Raw genomic sequence first — 23242 nt, 5'->3', positions numbered from 1 at the left:
GCGTTCAGGACAGCTTAAAGCCGGTTAAAACCCAACAACACAGGTGTTGCAAGAACATCAATCAGTCCCACGTGCCTTAAGATAAATTTAGGCACCCGGTTACATACACAAAGCACATGATTATCAGCGTAATAAGAACAACTAATCTACACTTTAACTCCTTCTCTACTAGGCTTTTTAGATATATACGAGTTGCACGTTTGTGTAACTCGATACATGCAAAATGTATGGGATTTATAACAAATAAATAAGGCAATCAAACTTACATTTGAAGAATCCCGATGAAAATAAGGAAAGAAAGAAAATGGAAAAAAAAAAAAAAGGGGAAGCCCGAGAAGGAAGAGAAGTCCTGGGGCTTTAAAAAATGTGAGAGTAGAAGTGGTGAGCAGGAAGCTGCTTAGAGATTCAGCCTACACACACCTCACCCTCCCCCCTTCTAACAGCTGTAGGGGCCATTAGCCCTGTCAAACAGCACACGTACATTCTGTAAACAGCATACGGGCTCACCGCTATGCTGCAAAATACGGATAGAATGGTCGCTAGAAGATCAGGAAGATATTTTTTCCTACAATGACAACAGCAAAAGAGCAGCAGACTCAAGGGCAGCATTCTACTTCGCCCCGGTGGCCTTGTTTGTTGCGTCCGCTCACTTAAAAGAAGCGGGGTGAGGTTGCAATTATTTTAACTCTGTCTTCCCAAACACTACGAGTGCTGGCGAGGGCAAAAAAACAAACATTTTCTTTGCTCTACTCTAAGCACTGGCTTTTAGTTTTAAGTTTCACTTCTCCCTGGCACAGGGCAAGCGGAAAAGCAGAGAGAGCTTCCATTCTTTCCCCGCTCCTAGTCCCATCTTCCTGTATGATGTAATCTGGGAAGCCCTGGCAGATAAAGCGGAGTCCATCCTTCCACGACTACGTAGTGTCGCCTGCCAATCAGGGGCCGGGCACAGCTTCGTTTGCGCAAAGTGCGATACTTTTTGCAACAAAATCTACTTAGAATTTAAGTGGATACGTTAGGGCGCCAGAATTACAGGTTCCTACGTTGTGGACTTTCAGTGCAGCTGCTCATTCAACGCAATGTTTTGAAAAGGACCACGTAAATCGTAGTAATCAATGAGCATGTTCATGACTAATAACGACTAATAACCATAGCAAAGAATATACCTAGAATGGCTTAAAATCTTTGCCAGGCTGAAGGTGACCTTGACACATGACTAGTAAAAAATAACAGTTTATGTACCACCTGCTCCATGTTCTTTTCCTTTCTACAAGACCCTAAGAATTTATCAACAACTGTATTCACAAGGGCCTATTATAGCTTATGCAAGCTGTCAGTGACGGGGTTGAAGGCTCGTACTTTACCCATACCATTACAAATTTGTTTGGATGACAAAGACACTGTATGGAGGACCAAAGGCAGCTAGCTACAGGCTGCCTCAGGCTATGAAAGCTAAAAGACCTAGGGGAATACTTATTGAAGAATTATGGAAGACATGGTCAAAGTATGAATAGCTGGGGTACTCATATGCCACAATAATTACAGCTAATAGAAATGCCTTGATCATTTCACCAAACAAACCAAAGGAAAATAACACATTTAAATAAAGTTAACCTACACCCTCATGTCAAACTATTCCATCATTGAGATGATGTGCAAGGGTTTCGGATTCTCCAAGTGAAGAAGTTAGGCTGTCAAAGTCCGAGTTGTGTTTACAGGCCCAACCATTGTCTGGCCATCTTTTCCTGAATAATACCATTTGACAGTCAGCACTCACTATCATGGGGAGCTTGACTCATGGCCAAAGCTGTGCTCCAGAAGAAGATAGTTTGTAGCTGCTGGCCATTACCCAACAAAAATTGGTGAAGATATTTTGTAGCTTCTGGTAAACAGGTATAAAACTGCTTTGCATGTAAGATGACTAAATTACATAGTATATGCACTTTGAATTTTTGCTCCTATGTTTATTCCTAGCTTATAAAACAACTCCATTGAAAGCTAAAAAAATAATATTGTTACTGGGAAGATTTGAAAGCATTGGAAGCACCATCCAGAAATTTTCTCCTACAATATCAAAGTCTTTAGGAATCACCTGCTTAAGGAAAGCAGAAAGCACTGGTACAATAAATGGCAACAAAGTAAATATACATCTTCAGGTAGGACCCAAGGATGTAAATAGAGTCATTCAGTTTTTTTTTTTTTTTAACTGCCATTACGACAGGATTATTTAAAAAGTAGTTTAGATATGCCACCATTAGTAGCTTTACCATCTTCACGCTTGACATGTGGATGGCTCCACACTACAATTCACCAACTCAATGGGTATTTTGCTGTGTGCGGCTATTTTTTATAATCAGGTCGGTTGATGGAGGAAGAGAAAGGGATCAAATTGGTTACAACTAGAAGAATAGGGAATATAGTTGCAGAATACACCGAAGGTAAAATATACTAAAGTAGACCACAGTAAAAGGATGACCCACAGTTGACCACCAACCAATCTTCCCCACACTGAAGAAATAGATCTTAGTATACGTAGGGATAGGATAAGGGAGTCCTCTTAGGTGTGTTGGAAGGTTAAATGCTTTGGGTATTTGAACATTCATATTATGGTTGTTGCTCTCCTGGGCAGCCAATTACATGGCAGCTACATCATGGCTCTTAAAGTGCTTTCCTTAGCGTGCTTGTGAGTTTGGAAAGAACAAGGAAAGGTTTGATCCCATTTCAGAATAATTTAGCCATATACGCAGCATGGATAGCTCAGTGGCTAGCATTCTGGCTTTTACAGCACTAGGTCCTAGGTTCAAATTTTGGCCAGGACACTATCTGCTAGTTTGTGTTCTCCCTGTGTCTGCATGGGTTTCCTCCCATATTTTAAAACCATGCAGTTAGGTTATTCGGCTTTCCCTCTAAAAGTGTTCTTAGACTATATCAAAGACATACAACTATGACAGGCCTAGCTAAGTCCCATGACAATGTACTTTGTAAAGCACTGCGTAATATGTGAGTGCTATATAAATACTGGCTAATAATAAGAACAACAAGCTTCATAGGTGGTCATCAGTAAAGAAACAGGCACATCAAAAATAGCAGACAGATTCTAGTCCTTCGCAACATAAAAAAGGGTTACTGAGTTATGAGTCAAACCATAAAAGACTTTTCCCATTTCCAGTTTCCTTCCAGGGTGGAAGAATACAAACATGTTAAAAAAAATAAATGCAAATATAAACCTGCACACATCTAGGTCTATATTACACACCGATTTTCTTCAAACTTTAGAGATTGGGACTAAACCCCAAGCATATAAATAAAACAACAAAAATGTGTACATACACCACATAAAATTTGACTTTTCAACATATTTAAAAAAGATCTTCATTTCAAGCACTGCCAACAGACAAAGGTTATAGAGTGGTTAAAAAAGGTCTTGGACAACCCTCTGGATCTTGGCATGATGACACCACACACATCAATAAGAAAGAAAAGGAAAGAAAGAAAAACACCCAGACCCTCCATATCTGAGGTTTATTTTAGGCAGGTTGTAGCATACACCCTAAGGAGGTTGATGAGTGGATGATGATTGGAACCTAATCAGGGATATTTGATTCTAATTTCATGGAATGCATTTGACTTTTTTACATTTCAAATCTGCATTTTTGCTCATTTAGAATGCAAACACCATGTCAGTTCTATGTGTCATTTGTTCACATATATAACCGCTATTTGTAGACACTGACTGTATTACAACTTAATGTTTGGTTGGTTAGAAATTGAATTTGTTTTAGCTCATTCAGCAAGTTGTACTTGCTTTATCACGTGGCTGCATGTAATGATTACCATCAGCTACATTTCAGAATAGGTCCCAGAATTGGTGAGGAGGGTCAGTACTCTGGGCATATCAGATTTATACTTCTTTGCTCAGTGCTGTCAACCTAACAAACTGCATACAAACACAGAAGAGGAATGCCATCAACAAGTGAATGCTCCTTCATCGTCCTGGAGTGCGTATGGGACCAAGTTTGATTGCAAAAATGCAGTGTATTCTGCAAAACAATCCGGGAACATAACTGTGTTTTTTTAATACATATTTACTTTTCCTAAACCTTTTTAGATGCTTTTAATTCTATGCTATGAGAAAGGAAGAAAAGGAGGTGCTTCCCTAATTGATAAGGTGGTAGGATGCTACATAGATAAGAGAAAGTGGAAGCTGGAGGTGCCCATAAATAATTCACAAATTATGAATTTGGAAGTTTTAGAAAATCCAGCATCTAAAATGTACTCATAGACAATAAAATGATACATTTTTCTTTTTGGTAACAAACTTTTGTATGTGCATTACCAACTTGTGTAAGCATCTCAGGGGTTGTCTTTAGGTCACAACCTATAGTTCAGGGTAGAGCAATCAATATTAAACCTCAGGGATAAGGTTGCTACCAGGGGTGTTCGCACAATGCATTAAACATGCACACTAACCTTTGTTATGAAAACATTTGCTTTCATATCCCCAAAAAAGATGCAGCACGTACAAAAATTCCCAATATAAATGAATATTGTGTACAATTTTACTGTGCCTTTAAATGAAATATAGGCCGAGCAAGTCTTTCCTGTTTTTAAAAGGCTACTGTTGTGTACAAACCTATCACGTGCTTGAAATGCAACATTCCATTTCTGTTCACTATCACGTACTAAAACCACCCTAGCCTTCAGCCTAACTGATGTCAGAGAAGGGTTTCTGTGCGCCGTTCAGTTTCCTGCCCTCCCACCACAGGCTGGGTTCTAGAGTCCGATCCAATTAGAAAAATAAAGGGACTGGCTGCAGCTTTGGATAGGACAGACATTTAAATACCAAATCAGGGTGCTAGTAATTACACTAGTTATGCAGATTAGATATATATTAGACATACACACATATGCAGATGTTTCAAAATGAACGTTAACATTCATAGTATCCAAAATGTCAAAGTATGGGACTTTAACGGCAGTCAAATATTATAAAAAAGTCATATTTTATTTACATCATTTTAAAAGAAGATTATACATGCCTCTCCCCATGTAATGATTCAGGGGAGTTTAAATAACATCATAACATACATGGGCTGGATACATTGTACACATTAGGGATGTGAGGAATGTAATTGGACCTAGTCTGCGAAACGCGTCGGATAATCCCTAGATATGTAATGTGTACAATGTATCCAGCCCATGTATGTTATGATGTAATTACCCTCCCCTGAATCATTATATCATTTTAAAATGATGTAAATAAAATATGACAATTTTATAATATTTGACTGCTGTTAAAGTCCCATACATTTTGGATACTATGATTGAACTCTCTTAGGGATAGTGGCAGTATTAAGTAGAATTGAAATCGGGCAAAAAAATGTATAGATTACCATTAACATTCACCATTTATACATATTTTTTCTCCATCATCGTAAGCCTGTTTGGTTGGGTTTTTTAGTGCTCTGCTAAATCTTTGTGACTATGGGACTAATGTGTTTGGTTGGTTGTAAAGTGCCCATGGTTTGCAAGAGATGCACTTCTTTTGGGTGGTGGTTTTAACATTTTAAGGAGATTGATACAACACAGTTGTTGGAAAATTAATCAGTGATAGCTGAATGTTTCTTATTCACTAGTTACAAAGAGAAGATACATTGTGTGTGGGCTGCATTCACCCAGATTTATGCTCTGTCTCATTTGTGGTTAGCAAATCTTTCTAGTACAATTTGTTTTAGTCACATAATGCTTATTACCATATTAGATGAATCCAATTACATCATTCCCCACCCCTGAAGGAGTACACAATTTGATGTTCCAAATACAATAGGGCTAATTTGTTTGGAAGCCAATTAACCTGATTTGGGAGAACACATGTGCATCCAGAGGTAAACCCACACAAATGTGCAGATCCAATCTCCTTGGGAATATTGGAACCCAAATCCCACTGAAGGGCTCTTACAGATGGGAAGCGATCTGCTTATACTGTCTGGATATTCTATGCCTTTACTCGGCCTTGTGAAATGAAAGTTCCCCTTCTAATGTTTAACAAATTCTGAGTCACCATACTCACATTCTGAGTACAACGAGATAGCTGGTTCAAACTCATTGCCATTTAGTTAACCCCTAAACGGACAGATGATCTCAAGCATTGTTCTGAACCATCACATCAGCTGCAATATTTCATCTTAGATTGGACATCTGCTAATTGCTTTTTCTGCAAGGGCAACTTTGCTTTAGGCTACTGAAAAACTTATTGTGGAAGGCCGGGTCCAAATTAGTGAGCCTTCATATCTCGATGCAATCTTCAGGGTTTGTGTTGGGATAGTGGAACAAATGTTGCTCTGTGGCGATATAAAACTAAAAATCTGATTCTCTTTAAAAGTTACAGCTAAAAACACAGCTTTTTAAAATGAAAAAGTCGAAAACAAAAGAATAGCCTATGTGCAAACATTCAAACGGAATTCCGACCTCAATATACACCCCGTATTGATCTAAGTTTAGAAACATAATATACTGAAAACGTCATGGTGCCTTTCAGCGTTAAATACCCAACGTTGTATTGTTACAATATTCTGCTAGGCTAAGAAACGCAGGACAAAGCATTTTGCTTCCATAAATGAAGACTCTCCGCACGCTGGCAAAAGCTGCAAACTATCCGCTCTCCGTTGTACTACCAAATTTCCGCTCTTCAGATGGATGGGAAGCTCCAACAGGGGGTGTGGATAGAGTGTTGTCATACAACTACACGTGGTAGGGAAAGACACATGGCTGGAATAAGATTGGCTGGAATAGGATTAGCCTAAAGAGGCAAACAAATCAAATAGCTTCATAGATATTAACTACATTTATTTAACTCATTGCATCACTGGCCAGAAAGGAGTACAAACTAGAAAGCAGAAATAAAAAGGTCATCGTGCAAGAGAAAAAAAAATATAGAAAGTCTTGGCTGCATTATGCTTTTATTACACTTCTGCCATATACATGTTGGGCCTAAAAACCAACGAGCTATGGGAGGGCTTGTTTAGCTTTGAGACAAAAAAAAAAGTGGACAGCTTGCTGGTTGCCAGAAGTCCTCCAGCCTTTAAAAAGACTGCAAGATCTAGAAAGCTTCAACTTCACTTCTAGTACATCTCTTTAAATAAGACAATGACACCCTAAAAGTTATTTAGGCTCCTAGAGACACAACATGCTACCAGATTCATCCTTTAAGAAATGATCCAGCCGCTGCCGAATGAATCTGCTATGACAATTTAAAAAATCAACTTACCTATGTAATTAAATTTTAAATGTTTGCACGTTTATTATATGGGAAAAAAACACTGCATGTCTACAGCTCAGAACAAAGCACTTAAAAAAACACTTTCAGGATTACTTTTTAACAACCCTTGCATTCCAGGAATTAAACAATAACCTCAGCAGTAACTTCCAAACAGGATCTTATATTGCCACTACACAATGCATGTTAATGTGTAAACCGTTGCTGCTTAAGCAATGATTATTAACTTTGTTTGCATGAAGAAAAAAAAAGAAAAAAAGAAGCTCTGCATGCCATAGGCACAGTCTGGCGGTGTGAAACTTCTTAAAGTAAAAGTTGCTCTCGCTTTATTCAGGACTGAAACCAAAAATCTGCTGAGATCTGACAAAACTTTCTTGCAGGATGTAGCTTGCTACACCCTCCATATCAGTCTTCCATCTCCTAACCTTCAAAACACATTATATACATCATCTTTTACTAGGCAAAAATGACAGAAGGAACAAATGATTAACACACAATGAAATGAACCGAAGAGGCCAGGCTGGAACAAAGCTACAAAATTCATATCAATACACAAGTTTAATACATATTAATAAAATATACATGGTCACTTTGCTCAATTTTTTTAAATCTCACACCCAGCTATTTCTTTGCTAATTTCTTAAGTGTACCCAAAAGCTTTTTCATTTCCCCATAGCTGCCACAAAATAGCCCTTGTTGCTCTGTTTGGGGGTGCAGGTGACTTAGTGGACAAATACTGGGAATGAGCACCGTCTACTATCTACAATCAGGTACCTTCTCCAGTTCTGCCTGCCCGTCAACTTTTTTTTTCTGCATACGCAACGGCACATGCGTACGATTCTGTGCCAAGATAAAATCACTCCCATGTCCATGTGGGAGGGATAACGACTTATCGTGACCAATACAGGTGGCTGAAGACTCCATCCCCAGAAGACCTACAGATAAAGATTACAATGGCAGCAAAAGGACTGACTAGGGACAATGCAGAGGTTGCAGTGTTGAGGATGGGAACTTTGGCAAGTAAATCTGCATTATTGCAAAATCTTGGGCACTCACATTACAGCAAAATCTGGGCATCTACAGCACAGTTTACGTCTCTCCTAGGTGTCTATAGGAGGCCTAAGCATATTTTTGCTGATCAGAAACAAAGACATTTCCTTTAAAATGCTTTCAGCATGTTGGAAAAAACTATGATATTCTTTCTGCTTAGAAAACAGCCCAGATCTCCTACCTGGTTATCTCACTAGTCCAAGCCACTGGATTAGCTTTACTAGCTTTTTCAGGTTTACTGAAACCCAAGTCTGAAGGTGAGAGGTTTTGTCTCGTCTCTTCTTTAGGGTCTTTTTAATGAACAACTTCTACACTTGCTTGCTCTTGCTTCTTCCTCCTCCTGCAGAACCACACCTGTGACTACAGACCGGTTGGGCAAGTCTGTCTAGGCCGCCGGCACCTGCAATATCAGCTCTTTAAAAACGCAGCTGATCTAAGTGGACTTTAAACCTTGTAACCAAACAGCAGACGAGTTTACTATTTGCAACTAAATATAAAATAGCAATCAGGATTGAGGCGTTTAAGACACAATATCTATGGATCGTGCAAGGTTTGCAAATGATGCAGTTGGAGCACGACTTTCTTGTTCTATACCACATAATGTGTATAAAGAACACTTAGAATTGGGTCAGAAAAAGTGACCAATAAGTTATTTCAGGGGTGAAACAATTGGTATTCTCTTATAATAATCATTATCAATTTTAAAAAAGGACATGATACCGGACAAAGATACCGTTTGACAAATTAACAATGTAAAAAAAGTTAAAATCAGTTCAACATCAACCTTTTCTTTCCTGTGTCCAGAAAGCCAAAGGGATCAAAGAAAATTCTCAAAGCAGTTACGTTGATTAGTGTCAAATTTGAACATTGACTTTGGAACTAACTTCACAAATTCAAAAACCCTATTGTGTAGCTGTGGCCTTAATCGTACACATTTAAGAGACCTCGCGTGCCATTTAGTTCCTGATAACAAATTGAGGTCTTACAATTGCTCACCACATACTTTCTGGGTCTACAAGTCCTACCCATATTATGTAGATACATTGTTTCTCATGCAATGCATGCATGCTGGCAAATATGTCCTTCATCTATTGTTATTCCTTCTTTGGGTGTCTTATGGTCACACACAACTAACGCCCACTGAATCCAGAGATGAGAGGAAATAATCTGTAATGCAAATGTGCAAGCACATTCTGTCCATGCAAAAGGCTTCATTAAACAGCCTGATTGTATTAGAATTTGGCTTTTCACATTTGGGTTTAGTTTGACTTTAAATAGCAGTGCTTAAGGCGAGGCAGCAAATAGAAGGGAAGTATAGGTATAGAGTATGTGTATGTTTTTGAAATATGTGGCATATTGCTTGTATTACCCGTGTCACATTTAATCAATAATCTGTGCGCTTCGTTCCACGCAGCCTGCATATCTAACACAAACGTAACTTACACCACTTTAATATTGGTAAGAGTCTGACTCCTGCACACACATGGGCTCTAAAATTAAAATGATCAATTGCGTGGCTTAATAGTCATGACTGCTCGAGGCCTATTGTTGGCTTGTAAGTTTGATTTGAACCCTTTCCTCATGTAAACTAAAATAAAAAGCTTGGATATATATACACTTAAATATTATTTTGTGATTGCATTGTAAGTGATATGTCTGCAATGAATTTTTTGTTCTAGCTGGCGAAATCAGCAGAAATAAGAAAGAACAAATAACTTTTCATCGGTCTTTACACGTTCATAAAGTAATCACAAGGGGCAACAGGAAATAAAATTAGGGCAATTTTTTCCCGTATAGAGAGGCCTCTGGTGTTTGTCAGCCATGGGACACAGAAAAGGAAAATCAAAATAGAAAAAAGAAAGGAAGACATGAAAATAGAGAACATGTGGGGTAACCAAGGCAGTGGTTGACAGCCACATCATGAGAATACACTGAATAAAGAATAAACTCCTCCACCCCCTGATAATTTCCTAATCAACATAAATATAGTTAATAGTCGTACTAATAAATGTTTCCACTGGCCATTTTACGCCATTGTGGGAACTTGTCAGGGTCCACTTACCAGAAGCTGGAGTATTGGACATCCAACAAGGTGATGCCACACAAGAAACTGCACACGTGCTTCCATTTTACAAATTGGAAGTCATAGATTTACTGGAAAGACTAACGGCAACTAAAGCAATATAGTGGGGTAGATGGACAAATTGGAGTAGGGATATTAGACAAAGCACGGCAGTGATGTTGGAACTGAGGACCTTTTCTATAAAATGATGTAGAATATCTAAAAGCCAGATGTGATCTCTAGTCTTTTGTTGGACCTTTGCCAAAGGGGTTTTGTTAACTACATGTGAATTTGCATTCTTATGCATATCAAATGCACTGGTTAATAGATTTTGAATAGGCTTGCCTCAATGGAACCAGTTTGAGATGCTTCCAAACTCAAAGTCCATCAACATAGGCTCTTTAGGTTTCTCACTTGGGCTCTGTCTGTTAATAAACCCACACACCAGGTCAATCTCTTACTAAAAGAATGAATAAATGTTAAACATAACCAGATATTAAGAAGCAGTCCTAATATCTGATTATTCCAACGATAAACATGCATGCACTGAAGTCAACTTACTGGTCAATGCACCAAAGATTATGAAATATCTTTAATATCATGAACTGCAACACAATATAACTAATTCTTGAATGGGAATGAAACTTTGAAGAGGTGGTGTTCTCTTGATACCCACTTAAAAGCTAGAAAGAATAAACATTGTTGCACAAAATTACCTTCTATCGGTGCCTATCCTACCTGACCCCTAGTCACACCCATGTGTAGAAATCCCAGCCAAGCTAACAAGTGAGGGCAGACAGCACATTTGCTGTTATTAGGACCAGCTGCAACAATCTTCAGACAGTTGTGTGCTGTTGAGACTCGTCCTGTATTGCAGACGAGTATCACCAGCGTGACGGTTGCTATGTTTGCCCAGCCCTAGAGGCACACCGACTGCAGTACGTTCAATAGCAAACAAATAATCCATGATTAATGTAATCATTGCAAGAGACAGATTATATATCTCACTTTTCTAATACATACGGCTTGGCCAACACCCATTCTCCCAAAGCTGGTCTTCCATTAAAGGAGACTAGGTAATCCAGTACCATCTACTATAATAGAATACAGCTTTGCATTAAGTATATGAGGCTGATGCAAAACCTATATATTCAAAGAACAATAATCACTTCTATCGAACAGTTTCTGATTATTTAGTGATGCATGGTACAGTAAACCCTCCCAGGAGTTATAGAGCAATAGTTAACAATTTCTCCAAGATAAACGCTCTACAATCACACAAGAAAGAGAATACTGAATGACCGTTTCAAAAAAAGAAGGTCCCATTATGCCAATACATACAACTCCATTTTTATTCCAGATTTCGTAAGTGGCTGTGGAGGTTCGGAGTGTAGTAACGGGAGTCACATGATTTATTTAATCCTTTATCATTCAGTAGGAGAGTTAGCCATTTCGTCTGGGAAAGGATATTGGCAATGATCCACACTCCCCAAGTAATAGTAGGCCATCGGTGGACAGGTTTGTTGTATGTTTCCCAGTCACGTCACAAGTCTATGACTTGAAGCTGCCGAACTAGAGGCTAGAGACAGTTTTAAGGGCCGTAACTGCCAGCGTCTCGTCTTCCGATGGGCAAAGGGAAACTACGGATTTCCCTCCGTTACCCTGCACCTTGTTCTGTCATTGAAGCGATGGGACTTTTTCACCTAGTAGCTTAGTAACCCATCAAACTCATTTGGACGTGCTGCGCAGTTTTGTTCTTGAAAGTATGTGCAGGCGGGAACTGCGTGTTCCCCTCTAGTGTGACGTGCGAGGGATGCAATGTTTGTAAACTAAAGTCATGTGACTTAGGGATCTGTGACTCCGCCAGAGACCAGGAGAGAGAATGATCTGCCTGCCAGGAGAGGGGTGGCGAGCAGAGGTTTCCTAGAAAGGAGATGAGGCCCGTGGTTTGGTTTTCGCATACAGCGGAAAAGCAGCAAATAGGTATGTGCACAGCTATTTATAACTCTGGCTTTTATTCTGGTATTACTTGTCGAAATGTTTAACTCTTTAAAAACAATAACCACCGTGACACCGATATAGAAGTCGTCATTTTTTGAGCAGGTCATGGTTACCGTTACAGCGTAACGGGTATTCTATACAAACTATCCACTTATGCATATAAATCCACTATACGCTGTCCTTACAAAAGTTTACCGAGATAACAATGGGCTAATGACACACAACAGGTATATAAATGACACAGCAATGACCGTTGCACATACACTATAGATACATGGTACCATACACCAACCATTAGCCAAGTAATTCTACGAGTAGTTCGAGCCATAAGTTACAGTTTTCTGTAGATTTTGGATACAACGGCTAAGTAAACCCAACACACGCGTTCGATGCACATGGTTTGACATGCAACACACACACACCATCGATGATACTAAACCACCCAAATATAAAAACAGATATCCCCTTAATACAAGAATTGCAACATTGACATCCAAAAAGAAGAATGATCATGCTAACATTATATTTCCTTCATATGAAAACTGCCTGCTCATATTTACCACAAGCGTGACACGTGTTAGAGACGGGCTTTTAAACACCGTGCCATGGCGGAAGACATGCAGCATTATCTGCTTTACACAGATAAAGCACACTTCCTTTTCTTTAAAAACACAGACCTAAATACACACGAACGACAACCCACAACAAACACAAAATGGCTTTTAAAAATTACCATGAAGGCACAACAGATTAAAAATGACTTCTTGCCAAAGCACAGAAGACACCTGCCAACGCCTGGCAGCATGTGGGTTAAGGTTTCGCCGTCACCGATGAGTCTGAATTCTTTTTTAGATTCAAACTTTTCTATAAATAACGCTTGCCTTGTTATTTCTCGACGATTGTTTTTTAGCCTAAATACCCCACCAACAACAACAACAACCCAATAGTTGGGTAAAATTAAATACTAAACAGACTTGTGCCGATCGGGGTTAAATACAAGTACCTACCTTCACGCTCTGCACTTGTTCGTTTGGCAGAATATTGGAGTCGTTCTTATTTACAACCTGCAATACAACAATACAAGAAAAATAAAAAATATATATATATATATATATATAAAAAAAAGAAAATATAGATGAAAATAAGGAATTATTTTTTCATTTTTACAGCAGCGTGAGGGAATAGAAACAAGCGAGGAGAGTTGTCTGTAAATACACATTGCTTCTAAGGGAGGATTCTTGGCTTTGTGCCGAATGAAAATCATTTAAAATGACATGTAAGGTTATCCAGGCAAATATGAAAGAAATGAACAATAACCTTTTGTTTAAAGGGATCAGCCTTCCAAATTCACAACACAGTTGATTACCAGCAGCCATTTTAGGTCTGCTCCTATAAAGACACTGGTGCATTGGGTGTTTTTTTTTTTTTTACCCTCCCTCTAGCTCTCTGGTTCTCTCCCTCTTCTGCCAGACGCTGGGATCATTATCATAAGACAGAGTTCTTAGTACCTCTCATACTCCCCAACACATGATATGTGACATGCACCCTCCCCATTTTGCTTGCAGTAGTAGGGAGTCCAAGGCAAAGGGAGGGTAGGGAGGGGGTTGGGGGCTGGGTGCTGTAATGCCGACAATTTTTTTTCTTCAGTTCTTAACAGGGAGAACAGACCATGTGGTTTCTCTCCCAGCAATGGAAAGCTTCTGGAATCTGCGGACTGGACTAGACAAAACAACGGAGCCAAGACTTTTTTTTTTCTTTTTGTTTGCAATACCAATAAACATTCCCATTAGCAGGTATTCTAATTCTATTGCAAAGGTGCACTAACTCGTTTGGGCTTATTTGTTTTGCAATTTTCTTCCAAATTACTTTTTGCAATTAGCGTTACGGCTTGTACTATTTATACCGTCATTGTGCTGTAATGGCGCTGGCTGCTGTCCCTTGGCAGTAAATATACAACACAGCGCCGCATACATGTGACAAATAAGGAAGAGAAAAATGCAGAAACAGTACTACGTAAAACCAGACGTGGTTTTCATTTATGCATTCGGTGCAGCTTTATTAAGAGAATAATCTCCAAAACACAGAAATATTATATGTAATTACTTTAACACACGCTCGTGTAAGGCGACTTATAAAACGTTAGGTTTCCAATTTTCTACGGGTTGATATTTGCAAATATGATATGCTTTTATTCTTCCAGCGTTGGATGCCTTTTAAGGGTTAAATGTAGTAGGTGGCGCAACGAAGCCTTAAACTCTCAGCCAGAGATGGCTCTTTAAACCGTGGAAGGGTTTAACCTGTGAACTACCATTAGAAAACGTATCATGATGGCAGAGTTAATCATCCTAGGAAAAAAAAGGGAACCCTCTTTGGAGAAATATTTGTTGGAGAAATATTTTGTGTATTTTAGATAACAGGCAAACTAATATCTTCCCATCATAGTCGATTTTACTTCTCTAGTTATATATGTATATATTGTATTGTTTTATATTTATGTGTTCGCTGTCATAGTTCCTACATGATAACGAATCCGAAGATTATTGACCAAGCTTTAATTCACCATGTATTAGAGAATAGGCTAAGGTGACCTAAAATGAACTAAAGGAAATCAATCCCTAAAAGGGGAGTTTCCCGCAATGCTCTGCGTTTCTTAAAGGAGAGCGGCAGCCAGTTTGGCTAGTATTCGTGCAGACAACTGTACTACAGCTTTAAGGGTTGCCACTGTAGTAGCAAAAATAAGTGTAAGGTTAGCGCAAATAGTTGGCCTGGATTTGAAGGCGAGAGGGATGGCGAGTACACCATTGACGTCGAAATAAATAGTTTTTGTGTTTTGTGCCAGGAAATGAGCTGAATGGAGTCTACCTATGTTGACCTCATTAAATTTAATGCAAAAATGCAAAGTTTTTGCTTTCTAAATGTTATAATCATCTTTCACAAAAATTATAATTTCCATCATCTAAATTTAGCAATACTTAGATTTTACATAGTCAGTGGTCCCCTCTCTCTGTTTGATCCCCAACGATCAAGTGATTCCAACCACTTGGCATCAAAACCAAGTCTGACATCCATCAACATCAGCTCTACTTTTGAGATAAGACGTGTTGACTATCTACTTGACAGCTATCTCCATGTGCTCCTAAAGCAAGAGTATGTTATAATCAGGCAGTTAACTGTCCCTAATACTGGGCATCTCATGGTATTTGGTCTCGTAACTCAAATTCAGATTAACCCCATAAGGACCAAGCAAAGTTGACAGATGCCAAACATTGAGTTGCTGTAATAGCCGAAGAGACATCAGAACATTTGCTTGAAGGTCAAGATCAACCAAGGGGATGGTAAAATTTGACACACAACCATATTCTAGGTAGACAATTGCCACAGCTTATTCATTTGTTTTTCTGCTTACATCCAAATTGTGCAATATACATGAAACAACAACGGTATAGGTTGCAGATGTTACTTGCTAAAAAGAACTGTCCACTCTATGAGGGCTATGTAGAGTTGAAAAAAATGAAACCATCAACCCAGAGTAAAACAAATAAAAAAACGCTACATTACAACAAAAAATAGTTTATAGTGTTGCATCCCTCAATATCGAATAGAAGAAATACACATCACCCCATCACAGGACAACATTCTGGTCTCACATCCACATTCTAACATCTTAAAAAGCAATACTAAACATTTTGGTATAGCAGCTATGCATAATCACAATTTTACTCCGTGTACAGGCTCGGAAAGTTTCCATGCTCAGATGAAGTTGCTCCCATGCATGAAAATTACATCATTGCCAACTAGCCAATAAAGATGACCAAGGACTTCAAACCCGGCGGAAGACCGGGTGAAGATGGCAGGAGCTGCAACCAGGAGATATTGCAGCCATCACAGCACTTGAAAGAACTTTTGCAGTTAAGTCTGCTCTAATGTTCACTGATGCAAAGCATGTTTGCACATTGTGGCAAAACCCTGGGCAATGGCAGTAGATTTTGTACTGGTATAAAAATGATCAGCAGTCAATGAATATGTGATTTTGTCTTTGTATGACAATTCTGTTCATTACAATTCTCTTCTTGGAATGAGGAAGTGTAGGCCATTGCATTTTTTGGAATGAGCTTGGTACAGGACAAGAGTGGAATCTCCCCAATAGACAAATAAAAAACCAAAACCGCTTGCCTCTAATCTACTAGTGAAATACCTTCTCCGAAAATATGTGTGATGATAGCTGAAAGAAGTTTTAACATGGATACACACCATCAAAAATAAAAAAAAAATACCTGGGGGTTCAAACCTGTCTTCAAATTTTTAGGATGGTTAACTAGGCAAGGCATAGCCAAGAGAAACCTTGGGATTGTATTAGTTCTCAAGTGCAAATGTCTGATCTTCCCAAAATATAGGGGAAGACCAGACATTATAGTTTACAAATTTGAAATGGGTAAATGGCCCACAGTCAGGCATGAAATGTCGTAACACGCATATAACATCAGAAAGAAGCCATCTAAAATTGGTACAAAGCCCTTACACTATTGCATGTTCTGAACCATAACTTACCTCGCCTTTTTAACCTGATAGATAAATACCCCCCTAGCCACTCTCTTCACTCCTCCAATGACCTAAAAATTACTTCCTCACTCATACCTCATCACACAGCTTCCAAGGCTTTTCTAGAGCTGCCCCGACTTTTTGGAATGGTCTTCCTCGTCCTATTTGGCTTTCTTCTACCTTCTACTCATTTAAAAGAGCCCTTAAAACCCATTTTCAAACTTGCCAACCCATCTTCTTCTGTCTCTTAAACCCCCACTACTTCCTCAGGCATGGGCAGAAGGAGCTCTTTCACCAAATTGCTGATCTCACGCACGCAAAGTGAGATCAGGAATCTTTTTTCCCAATCTACGTCATGCAATCTCGCGCCTGTGCTGTGCGTAATTGGGTGACACAGGAAGAAGAACCTGAAGTAAAGATGTCCCTAGGCCCGAAGATGGATACCGGGACGATGCAGGAACCATTGGAAGAAACCTCCTGACAGACTGATCTGTGGGATTAAAGGCAAGTTTTTTTTTTATTTTGGGTTTAGTTCCTCTTTAATGTACAGTACTGCCTAATATGATGGCGCTATATAAATACTGTTGTTTAATAATATTAAGTAGTATTTGAATATCAATTGCTTTTATTAAACTCTTGCTTTTATTAAATTTTTGTTTACCCCTTGTACACTGTATACTTCTTACCACAATCAATGTATTTATACATACTGCCCACATACATATTGCAAGTAGATACTTTAGGCCTCACATTCATGCTCAGATACCCATTTATAGACGTTTGGAATACAACAAAATTGAAATTTCACAATACAATATGAAATGGTGTACACACTAGAACTTCTTTGGAGCTAAAACATCATCAACTTGGTTTCGTATTGCGTATCGAGTGTCATGGAGTATCATATCACAGAGCAGTAAGACTGTTACAATAAATGCATTAAAAAAAAAATCCCCTGTCAAAACTGTAGCACTGCTGATCCTTTTTATCCGCCTGAAGTGATTTGCCATCTTTATTCATTTTGTGAAAAGACTAGTTTTCACTCTAATTTGCTAATACACCCCCCCTCCAGTTGTTAAGATTATCAATGCTATTCACAGATCATCACTTGAATACAATGTTTACTAGTTTTACCTAAAATCTTCCTTAAGGACAGAAGTGGCATTGAAAGACAAAAAACACGGTCAATGGTTAAAAGATATAATTTTCTTCATTAGACCACCAAATGCAGAAGTTGATAGATATCAAAGGTTATTTCATTTACAAACAGCAAAGGTATCATTGTACCTGAAGAATAGGCTTGCCGAGGTCTTCCTTGCTCTGCATCACTTGTCAGCTTTACCGTGGGAAGTTTGGGTCATTTTCAAAGAGACTTTTGAGATGTGACTGCACGTTTTCAGGTCACATGGTTCACGTGCATGCCGTTCTAGGCTGATTAAGCAAAGCAAATACTCCAAATACATGCTGTGCCCCACACGTACCAATGTTAGAGAACAAAACTTCCAAAAGAAAGCATTAGGAACGCTGCTTGCTTTATCCTGTAGGCTAATTAGCCATGTGCTTGAGATCTTTGCTGGCCGTACTGGGCGTTCTCACGTACTGGAACTTGTCCCAAAACATGCCACTTGGACACCAACACTGTGCAGTCTTTACAAGAATTAACTACACTAAGCTAAGCTAGTAAGCAATAAAATAAAAGATGTGTCACATCTACAAACAGACCATCCTCATATCTAAACCATAACCAAAGCTGTACGGTCAATTTTTCCTGCCAACCAAGCAAAAATACATTTGGGGAGAGTTTACACCATTCTAAAGTGTGGGTTTTGGCAAAATAAACCAATCTCTATAATACTTGCTTATTCCCTCATGAGTTACCCAATGATTTGTCTTAAAGGCCCCTGTAGTTGCCTTATACCTGACCCACAAAAGCTTAAAAAAAATTCTAACAGATCCAGACAGCTACAGGACATCTAGAGCAGAAGTGTTTAAAAAGACCAAAAGTTGGACAAAAAGACCAAGCCCATGCCAAATGGTTGTCAATGCTAACAATATAAGTCACATGACTCCAACGTGCTACATAGTATATTGGTATTTTTCAACAACAATTTAGCTCTATACTACTGCTAAAATTACGTTTTATTTGCCGATTGCTGCTATAAAAGGGAAGACAAGTGACTATGAAGACAAATTCAGGTTCTTCTTCTATATTTAGGTATTGCAAAATGAAAACACAATTGTATTTGACATCTTCCTGGACTTTGCTTTACATTTTGAGAACCAGAAAGGATTAATATTATTATTATGATTATATTATTATTATTATTATTATTATTATTATTATTATTATTATTAATAAACAGGATTTAAATAGCGCTAACATATTATGCAGCCTTGTACATTTATCAGGGGTTGCAAATGACAGACAGATACAGACAGTGACACAGGAGGAGAGGACCCTGCCCTGAAGAGCTTACAATCTAGGAGGTGGGGGGAATTAAGACACAATAGGAGGGGAGGTATGTAGTGGTGGGACTGTATTTTACCGGTCTGGCTAGTAAACCTCGGACTTATTACCATGAAAGGGATAATAAAGCCAACATTTCTTAGGTACCCTTTGAGCCAGACCTAAAATGTTACAGACTAATATTAATCAATATTGATGCACAAACCAAGGAAAATGTCATAAGGTTTTAATAGTTGCTTGCTAAACCCCTATTTAATGTACAGCGCTGCGTAATATGTTGGCGCTATATAAATCCTGTTTAATAATATCTACCAAACAAGTTTATAATGCTAAAGCACAACATGTTTTTAATATTTTCCCTTTATACATACCTTAACACAGCTGTCCTTTGGTTGGTCTTGTGATGAGAAGGTTCATTCCTTTACTTTGGAGAGTTAGTGGTCCTCAGTGAAGCAAAAAATGGTACTGACATTAGCAGTATTCTCTGCAGTACTGTACTATGAGCCTGAAACGTGACAACAAACTTTGGGGGATATCTCCATTATGATTCCATGGGTGGAATAAAGCTGAAAGTGTACTGGCACTGCATGACAGAATGAAGTCTCTTACAAGGGTCAACACAGAGGAAAAAAGTGAGTACTGAATGAAAAACTGTATTTCTTTTCTGCTAGTTATTAGGTAAAAAAATATTTAATTTAAGTTGGAGTTGGGCTGTAGTTTATTTTATGTATAGACTACATAGACCTCTTACATGTTGAGGAAACACATGCAATACTGCATTGCACATACATATGTTAGTGTATATTATTATTAAACAGGATATACATAATGCCAACATATTATGCAGCGCTGTATATTAAATAGGGGTTGCAAATGGCAGAAAGACACAATGACACAGGAGGAGGTGAGGACCCTGCCCAGAAGAGCTTACAATCTAGGATGTGGGGGAAGGATCACACAACTGGCTAATACATTTGCATTACAAAAACAGCTGTATGGCTAGGGGGGTTGCTTTAGGTTTACAAGGAAGAGATCACAACCCAACCATATGTATTTATTACTGTCTAACTATAGGTCTATCAGTTTTTGCTGAGGGGAGCATCCTTGTATGATACATAGTTACATAGTAAGTTAGGTCGAAAAATGACATAAATCCATCAAGTTCAGCCACTAGGGAAATAAACATATACCAGATTTAAATTCCTATAAAACATAGTTGGTGCAGAGGAAGGCAAAAAAAAAAACCCTGGTACAATTTGCTTCAACTGGGGAAAAATATTCCTTCCTGATTGCATGAGGCAATCGGATGTTCCCTGGATCAACAGTCTCTGTTATTTTTACTTTAAATCCTTAATCCCCAGTTATATTCTGTGCTTCTAGAAATCATCCAGCTTTTTCTTAAAGCAATCTATAGTAGTTGCTGAAACTACTTCCTGAGGGAGCCAATTCCACATTTTCACAGACTTTACAGTGAAGAATCCCTTCCTTACCCGGAGCTTAAACTTCTTTTCCTCCAGACACAAAGAGTGCCCTTGTGTTCTTTGTAACCATCTCAAAGTGAATAATGGGGAAGTGAGTTCTCTATATGGACAGGTTATTTAATTTATAAAGGGTGATGTCCCCCATATCCCCCCTTATACGTCCCTTCCCAAGGCAGAATAGATCCAGTTCAGCTAATCTCTCCTCACAGCTGAGCTCCGCCATTCCTTTTATTAATTTAGTTTCCCTTCTTTGCACTCTCTCCAATTCCACAATGTCCTTTTAGTGAACTGGTGCCCAAAACTGGACTGCATATTCCAGGTGTGGTCTGACCAACGCTTTGTACAGGGGTCGGATTATGTCTCCATCTCTGCAGTCTATTCCTCTTTTAATACAAGAAAGTACTTTACTAGCTATAGATATTGCAGCTTGGCATTGCATGCTGGTAATAAGTCCATAAACTACCAGAACCCCCAGATCCTTTTCCATTTCTGACCTCCCCACATCTGACATCACATTAAAAAACTAAACATGTGAGTTCATGACCACTTTACCAGTAATGGTGTTGATTATATTTATGAGCATAAGATATCCTATCCAGCTTGCTAAAAGAATCCCCTTAAAACACCCAATTTTTTCCAGCCCCAACAAATCTCAGTGTGGTATTGCCAGTAATGAAATAAGCCCAATAGACCATAAAAGGTTTTCCCAGCTGTGTGTCACTGAGTTTTATTCAGAATTCTCTCTGTGTAAGGAGTAAACAATGACAAAACAACGTGAGAAAGAAGACTATAGGGAACATTTCCATCCTGCTAAAATCCCACCTTATTCCCACCATGTGCATCACACACCAAGTCATCCGCTTGCCCCTCCACCAACTCCGCACACAATGAGTCCATTGTCCTAATTGTTACCAGGCTTTAAAAGGTAAATGCAAGCTGAAGGATTTTCCTTCAATCCTATAAGTTGACAAAAGTGATCTGAATCTCCATTGTTGAAGTGGTTGTCTGAAACTAGACAATACATTTAAATATACCTATTTTTTACAACTCATCATGAGTTTCAGGGCTTTACACTCCCTACCTTTCAAAAGGTGCCCACACACAGCCATCCCTACCAGTCTAGGGGAAATCAATTAACATACCAGTATATTTTTGGATTGTGGGAGGAAACCAATGCCTCCAGAGGAAATCCACAAACACACGCATACACGTGTGGAACATAATAGGCCGATAGGGCCCTTAAACTGGAGGGCTAACAACATAGGCACCATGCTGCCAACATCATGACAACACGGAGTGGTCTGGATAAAATATTTATCGTTGCTCAAGAGCAGGCTATCTTAAGCTACTTACACACATCAGATAATTGTCACGGAAAATTTACGACCGATCGTTCAATAATCACATACAAAAAAAGTGCACAACCAGAGGCCAACAACGATGATGATCAAGGGAGGTCTTAGAAACAAATGACTGTCCTGGAGACAATCATATGCTATCTATTGTGTGTACTGTCATGTACTGATTGGGGACGATTCTGCACATGCGCAACAAACAAACCTTCGTTGCAACGCACACCTACACATAAACATACACACACAATTTATATACTTATATGTAATATATATATGTTTGTGTGTGTATTATTGTAATTCAACATTTTTTTCCAGCACTGTTCTCTGTCCTACCTCATGCAGGACGAACGTTCCTTGGCAAAATGACCTATCGTTCGTGAACACGTTCTTTTTGTATCACTCAGATTGATTATTGCCTTCACTTCCTGCATCTTTCAAACGATTGCATTTAGTGCCTGTACGTTATTGGCAGATTATTATTAAATGTTCTTATCTTTACAGCACGTACAGAACCGTGCACTATACGATTGTTTAAAATAATCGTTGAGCTGTCGTTAATCATTCATTTTCCAACAACAATTATCCAACGTGTGTACGTAGCCTTAGGCCAGGTACACATGTGCAATAATTATCGTTACAAAACGAACGATTAATGACCGATCAACGATTATTCATGATTTTGAACAGCCATATATTGCAACGATGCAGAAAGTGATTTGTACCAAAGAAGGTGTACTGCAGAACAATCCACGATCACTGAGCGACCATACACACAATGGATAGCGAACAGACACCCCCCAATCCAGCGACATTCCTCGTTTATTGGCGTTGTTGTGCTCTTTTCTTAACGTTTATCAGACGATCGGTCGTTAATCGTTCAATTCCAACGACATTTATTGCATGTGTGTACGTAGCCTTCGGTAGTTAAATGATAATCATAGATAAAAGAAGCAGTCCATTTAGAACACATCTTAACACCAATGTAACCTATGCACAGAAATTGTTGTGAAAACA

At 38.7% G+C, this 23242-nt stretch overlaps 1 protein-coding gene and 1 long non-coding RNA gene across 2 annotated transcripts in view; one reads left to right on the top strand and one right to left on the bottom strand.

The window, feature by feature from the left end:
• TET3 (tet methylcytosine dioxygenase 3) overlaps positions 1-23242 on the bottom strand; it is a 66274-nt gene that overhangs the window by 35023 nt on the left and 8009 nt on the right. Inside the window, 1 exon segment of the mRNA XM_072402782.1 lies at positions 13394-13450. Within this exon segment, the coding sequence (XP_072258883.1) occupies positions 13394-13450 (57 nt within the window).
• On the top strand, positions 11941-17592 carry LOC140324705 (uncharacterized). The gene is made up of 2 exons (XR_011919565.1): positions 11941-12368; positions 16118-17592. It is a non-coding gene; the product is annotated as an uncharacterized lncRNA (long non-coding RNA).

Source organism: Pyxicephalus adspersus, chromosome 2 (assembly GCF_032062135.1).
Source record: "Pyxicephalus adspersus chromosome 2, UCB_Pads_2.0, whole genome shotgun sequence".
Lineage (NCBI taxonomy): Eukaryota > Metazoa > Chordata > Amphibia > Anura > Pyxicephalidae > Pyxicephalus > Pyxicephalus adspersus.
The sequence above is the reverse complement of the archived record's forward strand: the minus strand, read 5'-3'. Positions and strand labels throughout refer to the sequence as shown.